Source organism: Panthera leo, chromosome D4, assembly GCF_018350215.1.
Source record: "Panthera leo isolate Ple1 chromosome D4, P.leo_Ple1_pat1.1, whole genome shotgun sequence".
In the NCBI taxonomy this organism is placed as follows: domain Eukaryota; kingdom Metazoa; phylum Chordata; class Mammalia; order Carnivora; family Felidae; genus Panthera; species Panthera leo.
This window is the reverse complement of record NC_056691.1, coordinates 15324689-15349599: the sequence shown is the minus strand read 5'-3', so window position 1 is coordinate 15349599 and position 24911 is coordinate 15324689. Positions and strand designations below refer to the sequence as shown.

The following is a 24911-nucleotide window of genomic DNA, read 5'->3' as shown; positions in this document are numbered from 1 at the left end:
GTTATTTTGATGTTAGTTTAACATATGTTTTATTCATACCCAGTGTTAATTGACTTCTAAATCTATTAATTAAAATAGCAGAATTCCACATTTTAATACAAATATAGAGACAATTTTCCTCCCAGGGAGCCAAGTTAAGTTAGTATTCAGAGCCTAGAAACAGAGTATAGACAAAGATATTAACTTCTCAACTCAGCCAACCTCCAGTGAACACATATAGGAAATAATGGATTAAACAAAATTCTTAAAACTGGATAACATACAGGGCATTAGTTCGTGATGGAAGATGGAACAAAAATTGCATAACTCTCACATAATTGGACAAGCTATGAACTGATGGTGGAAATATTTTGTAAAAACACAAATTAGTATACTAATATTATCTCATTTAAGCCTACTCTCACTCATACCTACCGTCATCCTCATTTTCTCTGACCTGCAGCACCTCTCCCTTATTCTTCATCCCTCAATATCTCTGGTTGTCCATGGGCGAAACCAGAGTCCAGTGGCTGGGAATAGTTACTCAGAGGACAGACATCCACCTACCTTCTCATCTAGGCAACCAATAGCAATCAGCCAGGCAGTAATTAGGGTACTGAAGACATACGTGTGAACAAAAATCCACTTACCTGTCTTCATCAACATCATATTTTCATTGGTGTGATAGACATAAGTAAATTAAAAAGCAAATAATGAGGGGTCCCTGGGTGACTCAGTTTGTTGATTTCAGCTCAGGTCATGTATCTATTGACTCTTGATTTCAGCTCAGGTCATGATCCCAGGGTCATGGGATTGAGCACCACATCAGTCTCCATGGTCAGCACAGGGCTTAAGATTCTCTCTCTCTCTCTCTCTCTCTCGCTCTCGCTCTCTCTCTGTCTCTCTGTCTCTCTCCTTCTGATCCTTTTCTCCTCTTGTGCTCTCTTTCTCCAAAAAATAAAATTAAAAAAAAGTAAATAACTAATGATCTTAAAATCTTGAATTTTACGGTGTAACTTTGAGTAAGTTATTTAACCTACTAAGCCTCAGCTATTTCTTTAACCTGTAAAATGGGTATGATAATATTGTTTACAAATTGTGTGTGTGTGTGTGTATACACACACATATATACACACATACATATGTACATAACCTTCCTTGAGATGTGTGTTATATAATATTACATATATTATATATAATATAATATGTTATATATAATTAGTCTGTATTAAAAGAGAATTGTAACTCACAATTAGACTGGGCAAAGAGCCTTATGTAGACAGAAATCAAGCTCATGGAACTAAACATTCCTTACTCAGATTTTGGGTACAAATTGCCTCTGTTGACATGATCAATTGTAAAGAAGTATATGAATTATGGATAGTCCAGTGAGCAAAGAACCTTGTTATCTGACTGCTTGGACTGAGGCAATTTCCCCAGAAAAAATTAGAACGTGTCCTGTTCTTCATCGTTGGTTGCAGATTCTTTCTCTATCTTTCCTGACATTCAGTGTGAATGTGGTCAAGACTCTCTAATGTATCCAATCATTTTACTAAGGAGACCATCATTTTGTGTTAACTCCAAATCTCAGAAACCTTAATTTAAAAAAAAAAAAGGTATTAAAATCATAACTGTATCTATTGTGTGAAATGATGTCCACAGATTTTGTCTTTTATTTATCATTGAGCTTGTGAATTACCTCAGAGTTCTTTCTTTCTTTTCCTTTGAAATTCCAACCAATCTGAGAGCTCTTAGAGGAGAGAAGGAGCCCCTTGTCTCTCGCAGGTATGAAAGTCAGCCTTTGCTTGCTGACTCTCTACACAGTGGAAAGCTTTGTTTCTTCCGCTTTATCTCAAAAGCTTGTTGTGATGTTAAAATTAGATAATCCGTGCAAAATTCTTTGTATGCTGCTGAGTATATAGTAAATGATCAATAAATGTTAGCTACTATTTTTATCTGATCCCTTTCTCTACCTTACTGGGCTTACCGTAGTTTCGAATCTTAACACTTTTTTGCCTTGTTATAGTTACAATAGCATCCCAAGGTTTTTTCCGTATATAATATAACCTACCCCACCTTCCATACATGTTATGACTTGCCACCAGATTAAATATCCTGATTAATAACTCTGGAATTTGGGTTCCTGATCAAATGTCTTTAATAATTTTGCACCTTAATCAGGCATTCAGCACCTGCCACCACCTCAATCCACTTTGCCTTTCTTTATTTTATTTTATTTTTTTAATGTTTATTTATTTCTGAGACAGAGAGAGACAGAGCATGAGTGGGGGAGGGGCAGAGAGAGAGGGAGACAAAATCCGAAGCGGGCTCCAGGCTCTGAGCTGTCAGCACAGAGCCCGACACGGGGCTTGAACTCACGACCTGTGAGATCGTGACCTGAGCCAAAGTCGGTCACTCAACCAACTGAGCCACCCAGGCGCCCCCACTTTGCCTTTCTTTAAAAGAAAAAGTTTATCTATTTAATTTAGAGAGAGAGAGATTGAGAGCACGTGCAGGGGGAGGAGGGTCAGAGAGAGAGAGGGAAACAAGGAATCCCATGCAGGCTCTGTGCTGTCAGCGCAGAGCCCATATGGGGCTTGAACCATGAGATCATGACCTGAGTCGAAATCAAGAGTCTGATGCTTAAATGAGCCACTCAGGTGCCCCCACTTTGCCTTTCTAATTTTAGTTTCCCTTATGCTTTTACTGAACACTATATTCTGGTGCAAACAACTTGTTTGCTATTCTCTTAAGTGACTCAACATTTCCTTTCTACCCACTCAATGCCTCATCCCCAAACGGCCCACATCCATAGCCCTCATCATCCAAATGTCTCTTCCTCATAATCTACTCCTCTGAAAGCACATTTTCTCCCTTCTTTTACTTTCCTTATAGTCCTTATCAGTTCCTACCTCTCACTTTCTAGCATTGTTATTTGTGTACCTGCTTTATCTTTCCTAGTAGAGTGTAGGTCCTTAAGGGAAGAATCCATATCTGGTTCATATTTTCATTCCCAAAGTACCCGCACTGAGTAAATATTTGTTGGTTAAATGAATGAATTAACTTTTCAGCTATTCAGGCCAGAAGGTTATACATTTAACCAGCGGGTTAAACATCAAATATGAATAATATTTTACTACAAAGGCTGGCTTCTCAACCAGAGAGGTGCTGACTTAAAATTTGTGATATGATTTCCGGAGAACAATGGAGACCACCATGTTTCAAACTATCTTTCAACCAAACCTCAATATCCTACTGGTAGAAAGCCACTAGGAGTTGATTTTCTTAGTCTTCTTGATGGCTTTAGGTCAGTGTAGGTTTCAAGAAACACCTACTTGCTGAATAAAATTGCTTGCTAGATTTCAGAACAGGTAAGAGACAAGGAAGGGTAAAATGGCCCTGAAGGTGGACACCAAATGGTGCAGAAGACACATTTTGCCTACATTGAACTTTTTAAATGGATAATCCTGTTTTAGTATTTGGCAGCAAGCTAGTTTCTCAGTAGAATGTGTCATAGTTTACCCACCGTGAGCCTGACTACCGGCAACTTCCAAGAACCTGCCAGGGGGCAGAAACAGGAAGGTGTGGCTGTACCTGGAGATCATTGGAGGGAGTTCAAAGGCAGGAGAGAGTCAGTACGAAGTGGGGAATGGCAGGGCCAGGAAATAGAAGATGAGACTCGAGTAATTCATGTTGCTTCACCCATGCAAATTCAGAAGTCACTGCTGAGTCAAAGCAGACATAAGCACTCACATGGTTCCTTGGGAAAATCCTCAGCCAAGGAAACAATGATGTTAAGTCAGGAAGAGAGAATCACTAAAGCAGGCTTGAAAGGGAAATAACCCTGCCAAACTGGAAGAAACACTGGTAGTTGCACAGCAGCAAAGGAAATGCGTGAATAGGACCCACATGACCTCATGTTAGACATGGTATCGCTCCACCCTACTTGTACTCCTGCTTATTCCACACACAAAGGTCTTCAGTATGCCTTCAGGAATTGTTTTAATTATGACATGCCCAGGCATCTCAGATTTCACTGACCTCAGACCATAGGGAAAAGAATACTAGAAACATTCCACTTCCTAAAGGTAGGAAATACTGTCTTCCTAATCCTAAATCACGATGACAACAGTCCCTCCACTTGGTTGGTGGAATACAATGTCCGTGAAAGTTTAAGGTCATCCAACGTGCCTCACATGCATCTTAAGTCAGTTTTCAGCTACAATCGGGATATGGGGTCTGTGACCAGTGTTGTGCCAGGGTGTGTTCCCACGAGCTCACAAGAGTCAACTGTGCATATCTCTTCTCAAATCCGTGTTCGGTGAATTTATGATGGTAGCTTGACATTGGCTATGGGGGGCAAATACTGTGAGCCTTGCATTTTTCTCACCCCTGGAGAGCTGGTTGTTAACCATTACAAGCACACCAGCACGTTTGCACTGGTCTTTTTTTCCCACCAGTCCTCATTAGTGGTTTATTTCACTGCCCATGAAGCCATCTGGAGAAGCCACACCGTTGTCACTTTTCTTTTCTTTTTTTTTTCTTTTGGGGGGGTTCTCATTTAATCCTCCCAACAAATACGAGATAGAGTTTATCACCCTCACTTTCCTTTTTTTTTTACTATTATTATTTATTTTTTTATTTAAAAAAATTTTTTAAATACGAAATTTATTGTCAAATTGGTGTCCATACAACACCCAGTGCTCATCCCAACAGGTGCCCTCCCCAATATCCGTTGCCCACCCACCCCTCCCTCCCACCCACGTTGTCACTTTTCTATGAGTTCAATAGTAGTGCCCAGAGTATTGTTTCTGGATGTTTCAAAAATCTTCCAATCTTGGGATTGCCAGAATGCTCTTGGATTCCATGCAAAGATGGGGAGAATAAGCTATCTCCACTCTTCATTTTGTCACCTGGGCTCTACGAAGTCTTAGTATTCCCATGGTTTCTCATCTATCTCACTGACTTCTCCATGGTATCTCAAGACGAATCCAGCAAGCCCTATAGGAGATAAACACTATTTCACCCCTTCTCTGATTTGTTTTACTCCTTAAGGGCCTCCTGCCAACTATGAAAATGTGTTTCTTTTTTCCTAGGGACAAAATAAAAAACTTGATGACAAGAGGGACAGATGGAGTCCAGCTTACCCGAAAAGCAAGGCTGCCATTTAAACTTATTTTTGAAAACTAGTTGTGCTAGATATATCTTTTGCCTCCTTCCCCAGATTGGCTTTCCATCTTTTTTCATCCTGCTCTGTGTTCTGGGAAATTGGTACACAGAGGCTTCCTCACTGGCTCCCTTTCCCTGTAGCCTCCTATAGAGTTAGGTCGAAGGAAAACGCTATCAGGAGATTTGGAAGTCATTGTTGAATGTCTTCTCCATACAGCTGTTCTATCTGGGTTCTCATAACTATTCTCTCCCCTGTCCCTCTGACCCAGGGGGAAAAATAGCTCCTTGTTTGTTAACAGTCCCAGGAAGCACCACTATCCCTCACTGTCTTCCTAAAGCCTCACCTTTTATACCTTTTATTTTTCTAATGTTTACTTATTTTTGAGAGAGAAAGAGCACACAAGTGAGGGAGGGGCAGAGAGAGACAGAGACACAGTATCCGAAGCAGGTTCCAGGCTCCGAGCTGTCAGCACAGAGCCCGACACGGGGCTTAAACCCACGAACCAGGAACCGTGAGATCATGACCTGAGCTGATCATGACCTTTTTTTTATATCTTTAAAAAAAAAAACCCAAATCTTCTCTATTAAAATTGCATTAACTCTCCAGTTTGAGGGGCGCCTGGGTGGCTCAGTCGGTCAAGTGTCTGACTTCGGCTCAGCTCACAATCTCATGGTCTGTGAGTTCAAGCCCCGCGTCGGACTCTGTGCTGACAGCTCGGAGCCTGGAGCCTGCTTCCGATGCTGTGTCTCCCTCTCTCTCTGACCCTCCCCTGTTCATGTTCTGTCTCTCTCTGTCTCAAAAATAAATAAATGTTAAAAAAAAAAATTAAAAAAAAAAACAAACAACTCTCCAGTTTGAGTATGTTATCCTTTATTCTGCTGGCATCCTGGCTGATATGCTATTCATACAAAAGCATAGCCCAATAAAGCTTAATGTTCTTCTCACTAAAGAAAGGTATTTCTATTTGGTATATTTACAAAACAACTCAAGTTGTTTCAGCAATTGAAAAGAATAACCTTTGTGCCAAAGATAGCTGTTTATTTGACCTTAATTATTATATTTCTGCCCCACCTGTAATTTCATGAGATCTTGTCAGAGTTTATTAATTTTTTTAAATGCATAACTCCGGGTGAAATAAATAAGTACTTGAAGAAAAAGTTAGGGATAATAAAGGAATATTAAGGACATGGAATCTTATAATACATGTAAAAATATTGTTGATGCATATTGGTGTGAGAAAAATCCAGTAATTTTATCAGAGTATGAAATAAATATACAGTGATGAATTGGAATAAGTTATACCTCACAAACATTATCTCTGGGTTCAGTTCCATGAAAGTGAAAATCTGGTGTGTAATTTTGATTTAATATGGGGAAGTGTTAGAAAATGCACTCTGATGTTAGCAGGACCTTGAGTCTCACATTATTTGGTTGGGTACGTTCTGGAAAAATAGTTTCCTACTCACCTATCTCAGAAAACCAACAAGTGGGACGATTCAAATGAGGAATTAACCAGGATATGTTTTAGACTGTCTCACCCTCTACCCCCCAGGCTGTCCTGACCCAGTCATCATACAAAGGTGTTGCTCTAAAGCTGAAGCAGTGTCCAGAGTAAGAAAGAAAAAGCACCCCCGCCCTGACCTGCAACCGGAGATTAAGCGAAAGGTTATACGACATGACTGGCTCATTGTGAAAATGTGGGAAAGGAAATATTATTTCATTATATGGTGTCCCAGTGACTACCCAGATTGTAAAACCTGTGTATTCAACTGAATAAGGATTATGTTATCTTAAAATTTCCCTTCCTTATGACATGTTTTCTACTATCTTATTTAATCGCTCTAAAGAATGTGCTCTCATAACTCTGTGTTTAAATGTAGTTAACAGATAACATGATAAAAATGGAAAACAAAATAAGAACAAAAAAGAAAGAAAAAAGAAAATAGATTAAAAAAATAATGTGAGTACATGAAAGGAAAGGCCTAACTTATTACCTTACCCATCCCATCCCCCAAAGAGCTTGACGTAACGATTTGAACAAAATAGGCCCTTGATACCTGTTTATTAAATTTAATGTAAATATTCAAAATAAAGTTAAAATCAGACTGGCTATTTCTGGAAAAGTTCCAAACTTAAGCATTTGGTTTTCTTTACACATAACAAAAAATTAATCTGTTGGTAGAATCTTGGCGACTCCAAGAAATCCAGTGAATCTCTCCAGATGCCGAAGATTACCTAAAAAGATAGTCTTTAGAGCCATGACATAGGTAGTCATTGTCCCTGACACTCTCTTGCTGGAAATGTTCCTGATGAAATGCAATCTCATCCACCCTGTGTGACTAAAGCTATTAAAAGCAATGAAGAATATGGACAGGGTAAGCCATGATTAATTGCTTACTACAATGAAACTAATCCAAAATGTACATGAATCCTAAATTTAATGCTCATTATAAAAAAGGGATCTCTGCTATTTTAACACACCTACAAAGCCACCGATTCAAATATATTACCTTCCTAAAAATTTCCATTCATGAGCTCTCAACTCATGAACAGCAATAATTCTAGAGAAATTAAACAGTCTAAATTAATCAGGCATAAAACTTCCCAGGTTGTCATATTTATCTAGCATGAACAGTTCTAATGAGATCTAATCACACCGCTATATTTTTATTTAGAGTTGCATATAGAATGATAGGTTAAAATATTTTCTTGCTTCATTTGAGCATACAAAACAAAACAAAGCAAGAAACACATTCCTACATATAAATCAAAACATCAGAGACCATTGAACCCAGAAGTGCCAGGACAAAGCTGAGAATCCGTACAGGGCCAAGGCTGTAGAAATAGTTTCTGAGAAAACTGAGTTGGTGATTCGAAGATAGAAATGGGAGAGTTTGTAGCAAATTTGGTGATCTGGATTGGCCAAGGAAGACAGAAGACACCTGCAACCGAATTGAATTATTCGGGATAAGACAGGCTATATGGTAGTTTGTAACAAAATAACCCCTGAACCCTTCTCTGTCTTCTCTGCACTGAAAATGTATACCTGTGCAAAGTCTGTCTCCACCCCCTTCTTCGTCAGGAGCACCGTGCTAAAATCACCAGAGACACTGACCGATGAGAGCCTCATCAGCCTGGCAGACCCAAATCTCCTGACCTCGCTTATTCCCAGCCATAGCTTCTCAACCAGCACCATTTTAAACAACATGGACACAGCAGCCAAGTTCACTGGGGCTGGGGCTTCCAAGGTAGGGGTGGCTGGCTCTGGGGCTAGAATTGGGACTATTTTTGGGAGCCTCATCATTGGTTATGCCAGGATCCCCTCTCTGAAGCTAAAGCTCTTCTCCTATGCCATTCTGGGTTTTGCCCTCTTGGAGACAATGGGGCTCTTTTGCCTGATGGTGGCCTTTCTCATCCTTTTTGTCATTGACAGAGTCATCTCCACCTCTCTGGGTCTTTCTCCAATGTCTCGTCTGCCCCGTATGTTCCCAGGCAGCCTGGGGGAAAGTGGTTGGCTCAGGGTTTGAAGAAGGAAGACAAATAAACACTGTATTAATAAGGGGGGAAAATGACCCCAGAAAACTTACGAGCTTAATATATAATAGTTGATTTCTTGGTCATCCAAGTAATATATAATTTGATAGCTCACTAGAGCAGTGTTCATCCACTGATCCCTCAGATATCCAGGCTTTTTCTATTTTATAGCTCCACCATTGAAAATCCTTGGTTTCCAGGGTGGTTGTGTCAGGACAAAAAGAGAGCTGGGGAATATCTGGACCTTTCACTGTGGAGGGAGGCTCCAAAGTGGCATGTGTACTGAGGCACAGACCATAGACTTTGTCAAATATTGCATATGCTTTCCTCCATATCCCAGTCTCCATTTAGACTCCTTTGGGCCAGTGGGTTATGAGCAAAAATGGCTTCTGGGATGAAGCATTGGGGGTGAGTCAGTATGGGGTTCTTCAAGCTTTTTCTCCCTCCGCTGTATGACTGCAGTTCCAAATGGTAGAACTACAAAAAAAAAAAAAAAATTCAAAGAACCTTATCCTCAAGTAATTGGAAGGTAACTGCCCTAGGCAACTATCAGACCCATAGATGGCTTTGTGTGGGCAAGAGAGGAAGTAAAGTTGTACGTGCTAAATCTTGAGATTGGGAGTTTGTTTCCACTAACCATAACCCAGCTTATCTTTACTGATGCCCCAGGGAAGATAAGCTCTTCAGAACCAAGTCTTCCAATGGAGGGGGTTCTGTGGAACTATTTTCTAGAATCCTATTGTTGCTGACATAGGAGTGCTATAACTCAAAGTCACAACATCACATGAACAGGGATAATGTTATGGGACTAGAAATATGTCTATCCAGTTTAGAAGCAGCCATTCATTTTAAATGCAATGAAAGAGGTAGTTCTCCCAAGAACAGTTTTTATCTTACCCCTAATCATTTTTTTCCCCACTGTTCCTTCAGGATCCATAAGAATCTGGGTAACGTGGTTTTTAACTGATGGCCGGTAGATGTTTTCACAGAAGATCTGAGCGGCTGTTTTCTCACAGAGAAGAATAAAAAACACTGAGTGAAGAGACATTCAGGTCTTTTTATTAAAATAAGTCGTCCTATTGCCTTTTCTGACACATCAAAAATATGTTCAAGTGTATTTGTAATTGAACAGGATATAGATTATAGAACTGTGGACTCCTAATCTCCTTATATAAAAAAAAATTGTTAGTATTTTTTTAATATATTAACTTTAGATGTGTTTTCAAATATTTAGAAGTAGAAAGGGCCTAACCCTCTCTAAGATTAGAAACAATTCATGTTAGATATTCCCAGGACAAGTAAGGCTGTAAAACTATTTCTAATAACTACAGATTTTAGTTTAAACATAAACTGCACATAATTTGAAATTGCTTAATGGGAGACAGACATCCTTGCCTACAGGAGAGTCAAACCTCATAATCTGGAAATGTGCAGTCAGAGAAATCACTTATAATTTTGCTTTGAGTTTTGGATGCTTTGGTTTTAGTCAAGATGTATGAAGTCTGGCTTATGACTAAGAAAGCCACTTTTTCCTATTCATTCAATGGACGGTTAGCTACAGCTAAACCTAGATTAACAGTATTAACAGAGAGAATTGCTAAATTGCCAAATACTTTCCTTTTTAAGACAAAGAAGAGTGCTACTTTAAATTTATAGGACTATTACAGGGGCGCCTGGGTGGCTCAGTCGGTTAAGCATCCGACTTCCGCTCAGGTCACGATCTCGCGGTTTGTGGGTTCGAGCCCCGCGTCGGGCTCTGGGCTGATGGCTCAGAGCCTGGAGCCTGCTTCTGATTCTGTGTCTCCCTCTCTCTCTGACCCTCCCCCGGTTCATGCTCTGTCTCTCTCTGTCTCAAAAATAAATAAACTTAAAAAAAAAATTTTAAAAATAAATAAATAAATTTATAGGACTATTACAAACCTAAGAGTTTTCAACACCCAAGGCAACGTAAGAGAGAAGACTTAAAGACATCTTTTATAGAAGAATGTGGACAATAGTTATGTTACAAAGTGATAATGAAATACCTTTCTCCTTGTTTATATTTCTTTAATAATTACTTTTAAACATATTAGTCTTTTGAAAAACTTACCCTCTGCGATGCTACAGGGAAAAAAAAAATGACAGGTGAATATTCCGCATCTCTTACATTTCTCACATGCCAGGGGTACTTTTTCTTTGTCTCCATAATGTGGGGCTTGGTTGTGCAGCCTGGAATTATGAATGAGAAATGAAGCGGTAAGAATAGTAAGCTGAAACCTACCTCAACTACTTTTCACTGCTCAGGGCCAGGAGTTATTTGTTGAAAAGGAAGGATAAAAGGGTGGGCACAAGAGAGGTGAGAGTTTGTGCTGGGCTGAAAGAAGAGATTGAAGGTTTTAGAAGCGGAGGGAGAAGATTGGGACTAATTTGCTGTACCGTGATGTGTAGTTCTCGGTAGCAATTGAATGGGAGGCAAGGAAGATTTTGTTTTTAAGTTTATTTATTTGGAGAGAGTGGATGTGCCAGTGAGGGAGGGTCAGAGAAGTGAGAGGGACAGAGAGAGAGAGAAAGAGAGAGAGAGAGAGAGAGAGAGAGAGAGAGAGAGAGTCCTAAGCAGGCTCCACAGTATTAGACTGGAGCCTGATACGGGGCACAAATCCACAAAACCATGAAATCATGAACCTGAGCTGAAATCAAGAGTCAGATGCTTAACCAACTGAGCCACCCAGGTGGCCCAGTAGGCAAACAGGGTTTGAAATGTTTGGTTATGTGTTGTGAATGGAAGTCTTCTTTTGGAGAGAATTCAGTAAAGATTAAAGAATCTCTCTTTCTGTCCATAAGAAATGACTTTTCTAAAAGTAATAAAAGGCTGAACTGGGTCAAAGAGTGATCAACTTTACCAGCTTTTCTGACTTTTAACAAGATTTTAATTTTCTATAAAAATATAGTTGACCAGACATCATTGCACTATACCAAGCTGATAAGACAACACCAAATGGTGATGGATCCACACGGTTAATCATTAATGAAAATTGTCAAAATAATAGGCTGGGTTCAGGAGATGAGTTTCAGTGAGGAACACTTCCACGTACGAGGAAGATAAAATTTGCCTAACAAGAGCTTAGCAATAGAGAGGTCATTTTCTCACTTGACAAGAGATCTGAAAATGGGCCTCTGTTGGCATTTGTTACTGCCCTTCCCTTTCTTTCATGATTGAAGAGTGTCTCTGACACCTTACAGTGGCAGGTCCTTGAGATGGGAGTAGCATTATCTTGGTCCTTACAGCTTATGACAAAGAAAGAGGGTGTAGAGAATGTAGAGTGGCCTCGAGAAGACAGTAGAAAGGCTTCTGTGTCGTTCAACATCATCTATTTCAAGTTTGATTTCTAGGGATATACCAGAGAGAGCACTATTTTTAGCTGTTTATGATTTACCTGTCAATATTCTCACTATTCAGATATTGCCAATTAGCCTCGTTAACGCCAGGTCAAAATCAGAGTCAGGGAACAGAGGGTATATCTGGGCCCCGAGGCATGACTTATCCCTTTAATCCACTCTCCTCCCCAGATAAAAATCTTTTCACAAAACAGTACTGATTTAAGCAATTTAGCTTATATTTGCACTACTAAAAAAATCAGGCTCTTTGATTCTCAGAATGAATGCCTCTTGGAGAATAACAGAGGGGAAAGTTGTATCTCAAGAACATTATTGGTAGCATGAAGTAGCTAGTGTATTTTATAATTCTGAGATCTTTAACAACAGGGGGAAAAAAAGCTGAAAGTTCTATAGGCACAGATTGAGTTTAGCTTGGGTCATGCCTCAAACTTTTTGTATTTCCACCCGGATGATGGAGATCCGAAAGCCTGAGGTGTTTCCAACAAACAGAGTAAAGTCAACATAACCCATGCCACTCACTAACTAAATGTGCTTTCAGGCATGTTTGAAATAATGCAAAAGGTTAAACGCAACAGCATTTTTTTCTATGCACTGTTCTGGTAGAATTGCTTTCATCTGTCCCTGCTCAATGGCTATGAGCATCTTTCATCTGAGACATTGAAGTCTTGAGCCATAGTAAGGAAGTGTTCATTGCAGGAGTATGTATTTTTGTCTTCATTACTGTGTGGGATTTATTACCACATCTCTCATTTAGGGTTGGTTTGAAGTTAGACCTTGATCACTTCCAGATACCTTCCCATGAATGTTTTTCACCTGAGTGCACTTGTCTCTTTTGAAGTGCACAAACTGGGAGTACCCTGGGTGAATGCATTTGGCATCAACAGAAAGCTGAGTTTTTTCAGGTGGCTCATTGGATAGAAAGAAAAGACTACAACTGTGGAAAAGGTATTTTTATTACACAACATGCAAATATTTGTATTAACTTGTAGAACAAGTTTGATAAAACACACCCCAAAGCAAGATAAATAACATACAAACAGCCTATTCTTTCTACTAATTCTAGCACAATAAAGAATGTTTTCAATTTCCTTATCATTACAGGGAGTATTCGAATAACAGCTCTTGTTGCTGTATTGATAAAATCTAAAGATGGCAATAATTGATATAATCTAAGGGTGATAAGAATAGGAATAAATCACATACAAAGAGGTGTTATACTGACATTAGTCAACAAAACATAATCTGTTTTCAAAAAAAGTGAACATAATCTATTTATTATTGATAATGATAACAATAGCTACTTTTTAATGAATGGCTTAATAAATGTTTGGTGACAAATAGATTTTATTTAAAAAAATTTTTAACTACTTTATTGAGGTATGATTGACATACAAAAAATGGTATATGGTTAATGCCCACAACGTGTGGGGATAAGTATATATTTGTGGAAGTATCACCACAATCTATGCCATAAACATGCCCATAACCACCAAAACGTTCCATATATATATATATATATATATATATATATATATATATATATGTTTAATTTTCCATTAGCCCATTTAATCCTCATACTGACCCTCAGCAGTCAGTAGGTATTGCTTTCACCAATTTACAAACATGGAAAACGTACCCTGTAAGGAATAATCATTTGCCTGAAGTCAAACTGATTGAATGCTGTAAAGCTAGGAACGGGGCACAGGTTTTTAATACTTCAAAGACTCTTTATTTAACTATTATTTTTATTATTATTTGCTTCTCAAACTTTAGAATATATTCAAAGAAAAAAAGTAAAACAGTGTATGTTTGTATACATATACCTTATTTACAATAGAAATATTTTGAATTAAAATTTGTGAAGCATGTATCAGTAAATAAAAATGTTTATAGCAGGATGGTAAGTGAAAAAAAGCTCATTGTACAACACATAGTTGATTCGTAGCAATAAGTAGTAATTCTACTTCTCTGGACAGAGACTTGGAGACACATCAGTAAAAGAAAAAATATTTATAAGGGTGAAGTGTTTATAAGATTTAAGCATTTTAAGCTATCTTAACAGTGCTTTCACTGTCTTATATGTGGACAGTGGAACAAAAATAAATGCTAATTATCTTATTTTTAGAAATATAGCAATAGGAATTTTCATTCATACATTCAAATTAAAGCAAAAGTTTCAAAATAAAAAAAAAAAAGCCCCTGTCCCTTACTCTCTCCCTCGTGTCATGTTTCTTGTGAATCATCTTCTAGATTCCTAGTGGTGAAAGGCTCACAGATATAAATTATCAATTGCAAGTTAGACTAGTGTTTTGGAAAAGGGCACTCCACAATGGGTGGATTACCTAAACAACCTGAAGTGAGCTGAAGAAGGGCATCCACATCCTGGGACTTACAGTGACATTAAGGTGTGATAGAGGAGTATGGACAACTTCTGAGAAATAGGAGAGTCTTTGAAGGAACCAGATAAATAGCAAAAAAACGAGGGCCAAGACCTTGGAGAGAAGAGAGAACAGATATATTCAGTTCCTCTTTGCAAATTCACAAGCAGCAATGGAGAGGCCAAGATACCAAGGAGATATTTTATCTGGTTGTCTTATGGGGCTGAAGGAGAGGAGTGATGAGATACAGTTTGGGGACTCTTAGGAAAGAGAACTCTGGTAAACTTCCTTGCCTGTTAGCTTGAATTCTTCTTTCCAAGAGCAATTTCTGAGGAATAGAGGTGAACTGGAAAGAGATCATGGAGGCCAAAGTGAAGCTTTATATCATGTCAATCTTTGGTTGGAACGAGGTAGTCATCTTCTACCCTAATAGCCTGCCAATGGCAAAATAAATCCACCATGGAGGCAATATCATCAAGAGACTTAAATTGTCACCTAAATGTATCATACTAAATTTCCAGCCTTTAATAACCAGATATGCTAGAGTACAAGACCAAGTAACTAAAAACCAAAAGAAAAAAGCTAGACAATAGAGAGAGACAGAAGTTTTGGATGTTGAAATTTAAAATAGGTGAGAATAATAGTCTAAGAAATTAGATGGCAGAGATTTTCAATAGAATACTAGAAACCAGAAAAAAAAATCAAGTGAATATCTTAGAACAAAAAAAAAATAGCTAAGATTAAGAAATCAATAGTACTTTAATAACAGATTTTTACAAATGAAGAAAAGAGACAGGAACTGGGAGACAGGCCAAACGAAAATATCCCAAGGGGGTAAAATGGATGGGAAAAAAAAGTGTGAAAACATACATAAGTGACATGGTGAAGAGGTCTAACATATGTGAAATAAGAGTTCCAGAGAAGAGAGAGGGGGTGCTGCAATATTTGAGGAGATAGTGAGCGATAATTTATCAAAACTCTTGCATGGATTGGAAAAAGAGGATATATGTCCCAACTTATTTTATGAGGTTATTCTAATTTTGATATTAAAACCCAAGAAGAAAGACTACAGGAAATGAATATAGGCCCATCTCTTTTCTGAATATGTATGCAAAAATCACAAACAAAATGCAGGCAAATTGAATGCAGAGATAAAAAAAAGGATGATATCTATCATAACAAATTTGGGGTTATTCCAGGAATCCAACATAACACTCTAATTCACTAAATTAACAAAATGGGAGAGGAAAATTTTCACAAATAGATGCAGATGTAATTTAATAAACTTTACATACACCCATGACACAGAAAACCTCTCAACAAAGTAGAAGTAGAAGAGAGGTTATTTAATATAATAAAGTTTATGTAAGGAAACACGACAGCAACCAGACAATAGCAAAATATGGAAAGTTTTCCCTGAAATGAACAAGACATGGAACAAAGGTGTCCACTATCACCACCATTATTCAACATTGTCAGAGGTCCCAAGTAAATAAATGAAAGGCATATAAATCGCAGAGGAAGAGATAAAACGTTATGAAATGCAGTTGACATGACAGTGCACACTAAAATTCACCCCCCCCCCTTAACTATGCCACCTATTATGATTTGTAAATGTATTTAGCAATGTTGTTGGGTCCAAGATAAAAAATATATAAAAAAATAAAAATAAAACCAGGTTATGTTTCAGTAGAATTTTAGGACTGTATTCAAAGGTGAATCACAGAATTGTAGAAGTGGTGGCAGAATATAAATTTCAAAAAAAAAATGTAAGGAATAGAAGACATCGTGAGACATAAGCAATTTTTTACAACATAGGAAACATTCATTAACTAAGCCTTTGATATGTCTCAGACACTGCATTGGACTTCAAAATGGTATGAAGTGAGGTAAAGAGCATTGGGTTAAGAGATGTAACCAATTTCTGTAACTAGACACTATAATTAGTAACTAAGATTAAAAATCAAAGACCTTGAACTAGCAAATAGTTTTTTTCATAAGCTGGAATTTGAAGGAGACTATATTTATAACATATTGGTATAAGTAAAAACGTGAGGCAGGAATCTTTGTTTTGTTCATGGATATAGCCCTTGAATCTGGTATAACACCCAACATGTAATAGTGCTCAAAGAATATCTGAGCTCCTCAGAATCTTACAAATTTCTAAATATTTTACTCAAATTAGATAAAAATGACAAGTGCAAATATAGTTCTTATTTTGAGCCAGGTATGGTTTTAGGTGCCTCACTCATACAAATTCATTTAAACCTGTCAACCTTGTGAATTAGGTGCTATTTTTATTCCCATTTGATAGATGAGGAAACAGAAGCTGTAAGCAATGTGCCCAAGGTTACACAGCTAAGTGTAGGAGCTGGGATTTGAACTTAAACCAGCCGCCTCTGAGCAACGTGATCTTAAACAGTGTGCTGCACTGCCTCGTGGGACCTTAGGAATGATCTAATCTGAATTCAAGCCTCACCCAAGATCTCAAAGCATTATTGACACAACATATCAGATTAGATACTCATGCTTCCAATTCCCAGTGTCACATTCCTGCCCACTCTGTATTACACTGCAGCCCTTTATTTACTTATTTATTTTTAAGTTTATTTATTTATCTTGAGAGAGAGAGCTCACGTGCAAGCAGGGGAGGGACAGAGAGAGAGGGAGAGAGAGGTAATCCCAAGCAGACTCCTCACCTTTAGCAAAAAACTCGCTGAGCAGCTCGAACTCACGAACCTTGAGATCATGACCTGAGCCAAAACTAGGAGTCACTCTCTTAACCTAATGAATGACCCAGGCGCCCTACAGTCCCAGTCCTTTAAAGGAAAGACTAACAATCCAGTCATGGGGAGGGCCAGAGGGAAGGGTGGTTAGAGATGTTTGTGCAGTTTTAAATAAATAATAGAATTAATGTAATGATATTTAACCATTTTTAAGGAGCTAGTCATTCAACCTGTTGGACACAACAGGGGTCGGATTAAACAAGAGTTCTTGAACAAAATCAACATGGTAAAAATTTGGACATAACATGTTTAAATGAAGACAAGAATCCACCTATAAAAAGCAGAATCAAAGTGTAAAAGTTGCCAATATAGATAATAGAATCTTTAGGGCAAGTTCATTATCAAATAATGAGTCTTTGTCAAATAACTATCTAAATACACAAAACAAAAAAACGTATGAATCATAACTTCATTTAAACAGAGCTTATGCTTCTGGTTCATGTTTCTTATAAAATGAATTTCATGTGCAGTTTCCAAAAATTAAATGAAATTACTTAATCATTCAACTTCCATTTTGATTACAGTATTGATATAGAGGACCCACCTTAGCTTTTGTAGTAACATATACTGATGGTAATCTTGATTAATAAGAGATTTGGAACTAGAGAATCTTTCCTTATACCTCCAAATGCAATCATAAGGCATTTTGTGTTAGATGTTGCAGTAAATGCAGAGTCAGTGCCATTAACAAAGCCACAGTGTAGACAGATTCGGCTTATTGTTCCCTACTCAGCTTCTTGATGAGTCTCAGCCTCTGTCAGTTTCCCAGTGTTCTAGTTGGGTGACAAGACCACTGACCACCCCAGATTCCCAGAACATTCTGCTGGAGGCCAGGCCAGCCAGGGCAGAACAGAACAACAGGCTCTCCTTAGACTTCTTAACATAAAGATCACAGGTTCTTTGAGTGACATCAGTGCCTTTAGCATATGGTGAAATTAAGCAAGATTTTGTTCTCAAGTGCAGAGCATGGGAATGAGGAAGAGGAAACTTCTAGCTGAAGAGAGAATAATCTCATATACTTGACATGCCAGAGACAGGGAGAAAAGCTGAATAGGGGAGTAATTCAGGAGAAGATAATTAATAATTACATGGGAACGGCAGTTGAGAGATTAAGGCTGAAATGTCAGATTAACCACTTCTTAGTCATGTGAATCTTAAGAAGTCTTCTACCTTCTCTGAGTAGTGATTACTTCACCGGAATATGTGGTTAATAGAACTGAGGGTGAACATGATTCTTAAGAATTAAATAAGATAATGTCTGATAAGAGCCTATGCATAGTAGATGATAAAAATTTTTGAGATAAATACTGAAAATGGGGTGCTACATTTTGAAAAGTTGGTTTTATGTCATATGGACTTTTCTCTTTGTACTTTTTAATTTTTCTATGTTTCTCCAAATTTCTGCAGATGATAAGGATATGTACCACATACAACATAAATACAAACAAATAACCAAGCACATGGAGTTTATGAGAAAAGAAGAGATAAATAATGATAAACATATTATACCATATATGTTTATGGTATACCATATTATATATACCATAGTATATATGTACCATAGTAATGCTGTGGTCCATAAATGCTAATGATTTACCATTATTCCAACTTATTACTTAGTATTATAACTGACTTGCTGTTACAAAATTGTAATGTGTGCTATAAAGTGTCTTACGTTACTCATTCATGCATCTCAATTTGTCTGATTGGCCGATTGGCATATTTCCCAATCAAAACCTAGTTTTTCTTTTGGTAGAAGTTACCACTGAGGTACAGGTCCTTGCACGAAATGAACCTACAAAGTCACGCTGCAGGGACAGGTGACAGCTCCCCCTACTGACCAAAAATGTAGGCGACACTATGCATATTCAGACAAATACATACACATACACACCACACATATGCATGCACACATACAAAAACACCACTTACTCACATCTTCACTCCTGCCCTACATATATAGGCTTAAAAAGTGCTGAGCATATGGCAGGTAAGTTGATACCATTGAAAGGCATCCTCTTTCTGTGAAAAGCAGGAGTGCACTCCAGGTGGACTAATTTAATAACAACCACATAGGGGTGCCTGAGTGGCTCAGTCAGTTGAGTGCCAGGTCATGATCTCATGCTTTGTGAGTTCGAGCCCTGCGTCGGGCTCTGTACTGACAGCTCAGAGCCTGGAGCCTGCTTCAAATTCTGTGTCTCCCTCTCTCTCTGCCCCTCCCCTGCTCACACTATGCCTCTCTCTCTCTCTCTAAAAAAAAACCTAAATAAACATTAAAAAAATAACAACCACGTAAATCTACATGTCAAGCACTAAGCCTAGATTTTAATTTCAACCAGGTAAGAAGTACTCAGGGATAAACATCTGCATTAAGCTTAAGTGCAGCTATTTTTTTTTCATACTCTTAATGGTTTCTAACTCTTCCAGACTCTTTTTAATTTACTGAGCTCTTCGACATTCAGTGGGATGCTGAGTACTAAGGATACAGCAGTGACTCAAGCAGGCAAAATCTCTTCCTTCGTGGAGATTATATTCTAGTGGAGAGAAATAAATGTTCACATCAATTCACACTGATCTCTGAAGTCTTCAAGGTATGAAACATATCAAACAAGTAGAAGTGAGTTTTAATTGTTCCTTTAAGGGAATTTGGAAATGTGAGTTTTAATTCTATGACTGCTTAGGCACTGTAGCTGACCTGCTCCTTAGGAAATTGATAGCTCTATTTCTAGTTTCCTGCTGATGTTTTTAAGTAAGTTCAAAGTGCTAATAGAAATATTATGAAAATCAGATATTGTAATATGAAAAATGTAAAAAACAGTGGTGCCCGTGATATGGAATTCAGTGCGAGATATGCCCATGCAAGGGCACTTAACTGCTCTTTCTTTAAGACCTTGATCCTTTCCGTCTTCCAGTATTTGAGCCCTCTCTATCACTAAATTTATCATTCTCCTCATTTACAGGGAGTTACGGAGAAATACTAAATAAAGCATGATCTGCAAAATCCCCGTAATCCTCAAAAGAGCAGGAAAGATCGCCAAAACAAAAATGCCTGTGTGCAGACCCTAGTGGGGGTTTGTGTTTAAGGTTACCTTCTGTTCAAGCTCTGTTTTTAAGCTACTCAGATTAGACTTTTGAAGCCGAAAGGTTACCTTTCTGAGGCTGATATGTGAGCATATTAATTAAGTCCAGAAATGGCCACAACTGGCCGTTGCGTTGCCATTTAGTTTGAGGCTGGCGTTGATTACCATTGGGGCAGATGGTGACTCACCACCTGCGCCCGAGCACGTGGGAGGCAGGAGACCAGTGCTCTCAGCTGCTCCTCTGTTCCCAACAGCAGCACAATAAGAAATGGGTGGCCTTGACCCCATTACACGTTCTTCTCTTCTTCCTCTGCTATTTTCATTCTCAGTGGAGAAGAGAAATGGTTCAAAACTGTTTGCAGCAAGACTCTTGAGGCAAACTAAAACATGCAGTGGATACATTCTAGTACTTTCTCAGCCTCCAAGATTCTTACCCTAGTGCTAAGGAGTTACACTTCATGTGACTGCCATGACTTTATTCCAAGTTTTTTTTTTTTTCTTGTTTGCAGAAAGCTACTGTTTTAATCATGCACTTGTATTTTTAAAAGCCAGAAACAGCAGTTGTAGGTCATTTATAGAATTCTATATTTCTTCGAGTGTCGTGTTGCTGTTTGGTCTCCTGGAAGAGGAAACAAAGACTTTGCAGCCAGAGCTCACTTCTGAAACTTCTTCACACTCTGAGACAGTCCCATGTTGTGTGACAAAGAACTCACCACAGAGATACCTGATGGGAGAATTAGGAGGTCAGGCACACAGGTCTCACTGGCTCAAATCATGGTGTCAGTAGACCGGCATCCTTTCTAGAGGCTTTCGGGAACACTCTGTGTCCTACCTTTGGCAGCTTCTAGAGCTGCTCCTATGCCTTGGTTTGTGGACCTCTCCCTCCAGCTTTGAAGCCAGCAACATAGCATCTTTCCGACGCCTCTTCCTTGTCACATCCCTGTCCCTGACTGTCTTCGGTCTCCCTCTTCCACTTTTAAGGACCTTTGTGATTACATGAAACCCACCTCCCTAATCCAGAAGAATCCCCTTAATTTACGATCAGCTGATTAGCAACCTTAATTCTACATGGAATTTCAGTCCCCTTTTGCCATGTAACCTTAACTTATTCACAGGTTTTTGGGGTTTAAGACATCCAGTGGGAGAACATGTTTGGGATGCCTTATTCTGCCTACCACAGAGATAGTGGGTGAGTAATACTTATGTAAAGTTGATAGCGTAGGGTAAGTTTATATATCCACATAGCCACACTTGAATTAAAACCTTCAACCTCACCTCCAGATCATGGGGTGATTTGACAGCTCATTTTGGTCACTATTAATTGGACCAAATGCTATATCTGAATCGTTCATCCCTGTGTTAATAATTCACTCAATTTATATTCTAGCATGCAGACATGATATTAATATTAGTCCCTAGAAATCCACTTTAAAATTTCTGAGAATGGGGCCCCTGGGTGGCTCAGTTGGTTGAGCGTCCAACTTTGGCTCAGGTGACGATCTCGCAGTTCACGGGTTCGAGCCCCGGGCTGGGGTCTGTGCTGTCAGTGCAGAGCCTACTTTGGATCCTCTGTCCCCCTCTCTCCGCCCCAGCCCCACTTGTGCTCTCTCTCTCTCTCTGTCTCAGAAATAAATAAACATTAAAAATATTTTAAATTTCTGAGCCCATAATCGATGTTAAAGTATCTTTCTCTATCAGTTGCATAGATATACAAAGACAACAAAAATGTTTGAGCAATGAAAAATCCTTGTTCTGCTTTTGCCTTCTTCCAAGGCAAGTAGGCTCTGAGGAACAAAAATGACTAATTTATGGAAGAAAAAAAAATACCCTTCCCCAAGCAAACAAACAAACAAACAACAAAGAAACAAAGAAGAGAAATAGGAGAGAGAAAAGGTAGGTTTAAAAAAAACCGTACTTTACTATTCATGGTGTGAGGCCAGCAGAGTTGCAGTGAGAAGCTTGTATATTGGCTCCTTGCTATGGCTCAAAAGTCTAATTTGCTCAAAAGTTTAATTTGCAGGGGCGCCTGGGTAGCTCAGTCAGTAGAGCGTCTGACTTTGGCTCAGGTCATGATCTCGTGGTCTGTGTGTTCGAGCCCCATGTCGGGCTCTGTGCTGACAGCTCAGAACCTGGAGCCTGCTTCAGATTCTGTGTCTCCGTCTCCTTCTGCTCCTCCCCCGCTCTTTCTCTGTCTCTCTCTCTCTCCTTCAAAAATAAATAAAAAAACATTAAAAACATTTTTTTGAGTTTAATTTGCAGTTTTAGTGAATAATAACTCCTCATTTTTCCAACAGCAATTGATGAAGCAAAGTGCTAGCTTCTGGGATTATAAAGAGGAATGAGGCAGGGTATAGGCATAAGGACACATAATTTGAGTGCAGTAATGGAAGTGTGTTAAGAAAGGTATTTGTCGGGGTGCCTGGGTGGCTCAGTCGGTTGGGCGTCCGACTTCGGCTCAGGTCATGATCTCACAGGTCGTGGGTTCGAGCCCCGCGTCGGGCTCTGTGCTGACAGCTCAGAGTCTGGAGCCTGCTTCTGATTCTGTGTCTCCCTCTCTCTCTGCCCCTCCCCTGTTCATTCTCTGTCTCTGTCTCAAGAATAAATGCACAATAAAAAAAAATTTTTAAAAAAGGAAGGTATTTGTGGATTTTTAAGGAAGCACCAAGAAAGGGGACCTAGCACATCTTGGAAAAGAAAAACAAAAACAGATTCAGGAATAACTTCCTAGCACATAGATGCCTGAGCTCAGTACTAGAGCATAAGAAGTATGAGTCATGCTGTGGGATAGTAGAGCAGCCAAGCCAGACTAGGAAAACCGTGAACTAAGGAACAGAAAGTGATGGAGCCCCTTGTGTACCAGGACCTCCAAGCTTCTCATGCTCAACATGGTCAGCTTCTCATTCTTCAAGATTCACTTCAAAAACCTTCTCCTCTGGGAGCACGTGGGTGACTCAGTCAGTTCAGCGTCAGACTCCCGCTCAGGTCATAATCTCAAGGTTCGTGAGTTCGAGCCCTGCATCGGGCTCGGATGCTCTGTTTCCCCCTCTCTCTCTGCCCGTCCCCTGCTTGTGCTCTCTCTCTCCCTCTCTCAAAAATAAACATTAAAAAAATAAAATTTTACAAACTTAAAATAAAAACACCTCCTCTGAGAAGTCTTCCCTAACCCACCCTTCTTGAACCATAACTCCCCAGTAATTCATTATCATAGCACCCTATTTACTTCTTTACTGGTGTTTATTACGACCTTTAACCATGTTAATGTATATGTTTGGTGTTTTCCTTCTCTTCCCCCTTACTAGGATGTAAACGGTCAGACACTACCACCATTGCATTTTGCAGAATGTTTCATTAATGGAATATTCATTGCGATAATGAATATTTTTGTGATAATTGCTTATATTCTTCATCTCATTTCAGCTGCCAATGAACTGCAAGAAATCATAGTGGAGCTGGAAAAAGTCCAGGAAAATTTGAAACTTGCACATGGCCATCCAAATGCAACAGTGTCCCCAGGGAAGATAATATCCTGGGATTTTGCTTGTAGAAGCAGAATGAGAGAGTATAAACAAGCTTGGAAATGTAATCCTTTCTCATGGCTTTAGGATAACTAAAATCATTTTTAGCTATGTTAATCTGGTCACCCTTCGGGTAAATATCCTTCTGATATTTGCATTTGTAATACAAGAAGGCAGATTAAAAAACTGAAACCATCGTGTTACTTGACATCCATGAGGAATATATTTGAAGGCATTTATTTCATGGATACACAAATGCATACATGCCATTTTCTTTTACAGGTCTATTTTTTTCCCCTCTGAAAGCTCTTTAAAAAATCACTTCACAATGTCATGTTGAGATATAGGTTCTACCTGTAAGGTAAAGCACATTCCCAAGATAAGTGACTCCATACATTTGAAAGCTGAGATCGGTTCTCCCTGGCTTTTGTGGGAAATAGTCAGACATGTATCTTCCAATTTAGAGTTCTACCAAATCATTGGTTATAACTAGACAAAACCCCATCTTGGGTGATAATGCTTTAGGCCCGACTTAAGGTAAAACTGCAGAGGGAAAGACTTTAAAAGAAATAAGACAACAAGACTATCATCATATTCATAAGAGTTTCGAGTAGTATTTTAAAAGCAACAACTCTGAAACCTAAAATAATTTTACACACACACATAAAATAGTGTGTGTATTTGTGATACGTATGGATAGATAGATAGATAGATAGATAATATATGTTATATTTTGTGTGTTAAGGAACAACTGTGTTATAGATACTCACTCCTCAACCACCCCCTCTTATATAAGCACGTTCATAGATAAATAATCTGCTGTTTTGGATTTTTGACATGGCTGACACCCCCTCCCATGCTGAGTTATGGCTGTCATAACTGACTACGGATAGCAAAAGCCACACTCAGATGCTGACTCACAGGTTACAGTCCTCTACTCGCCTCTCTCGGGCTCCATGTCTGGGTCCTTAACATTTGTTTTTACTGGAAGAGACCCAGTCCTGAGGCAATTCCACACATGGTTGGCCAATTTTAGCCTTCAGGCCTGTCACCTCTTTCTTACTGGGTTTTGGCTTCTCACTTGGCTTAGAACA

The 24911-nt window shown here is 38.8% G+C and overlaps 1 protein-coding gene and 1 pseudogene across 1 annotated transcript; one reads left to right on the top strand and one right to left on the bottom strand.

The window, feature by feature from the left end:
- Positions 1-8179: 8179 nt before the first annotated feature.
- Positions 8180-8676, top strand: LOC122204528 (ATP synthase F(0) complex subunit C2, mitochondrial-like). The gene has a single exon (XM_042912075.1). The coding sequence runs from the start codon at positions 8188-8190 to the stop codon at positions 8674-8676; it is 489 nt and encodes a 162-aa protein (XP_042768009.1). The 5' UTR covers positions 8180-8187.
- Positions 8677-8989: 313 nt separating this feature from the next.
- The window catches only part of LOC122204527, a 54341-nt pseudogene continuing 38419 nt past the window's right edge, over positions 8990-24911 (bottom strand).

Excerpts from the sequence above, each read along its gene's own strand:
- LOC122204528 (XM_042912075.1), top strand. The coding sequence starts at position 8,188 with ATGTATACCTGTGCAAAGTCTGTCTCCACCCCCTTCTTCGTCAGGAGC.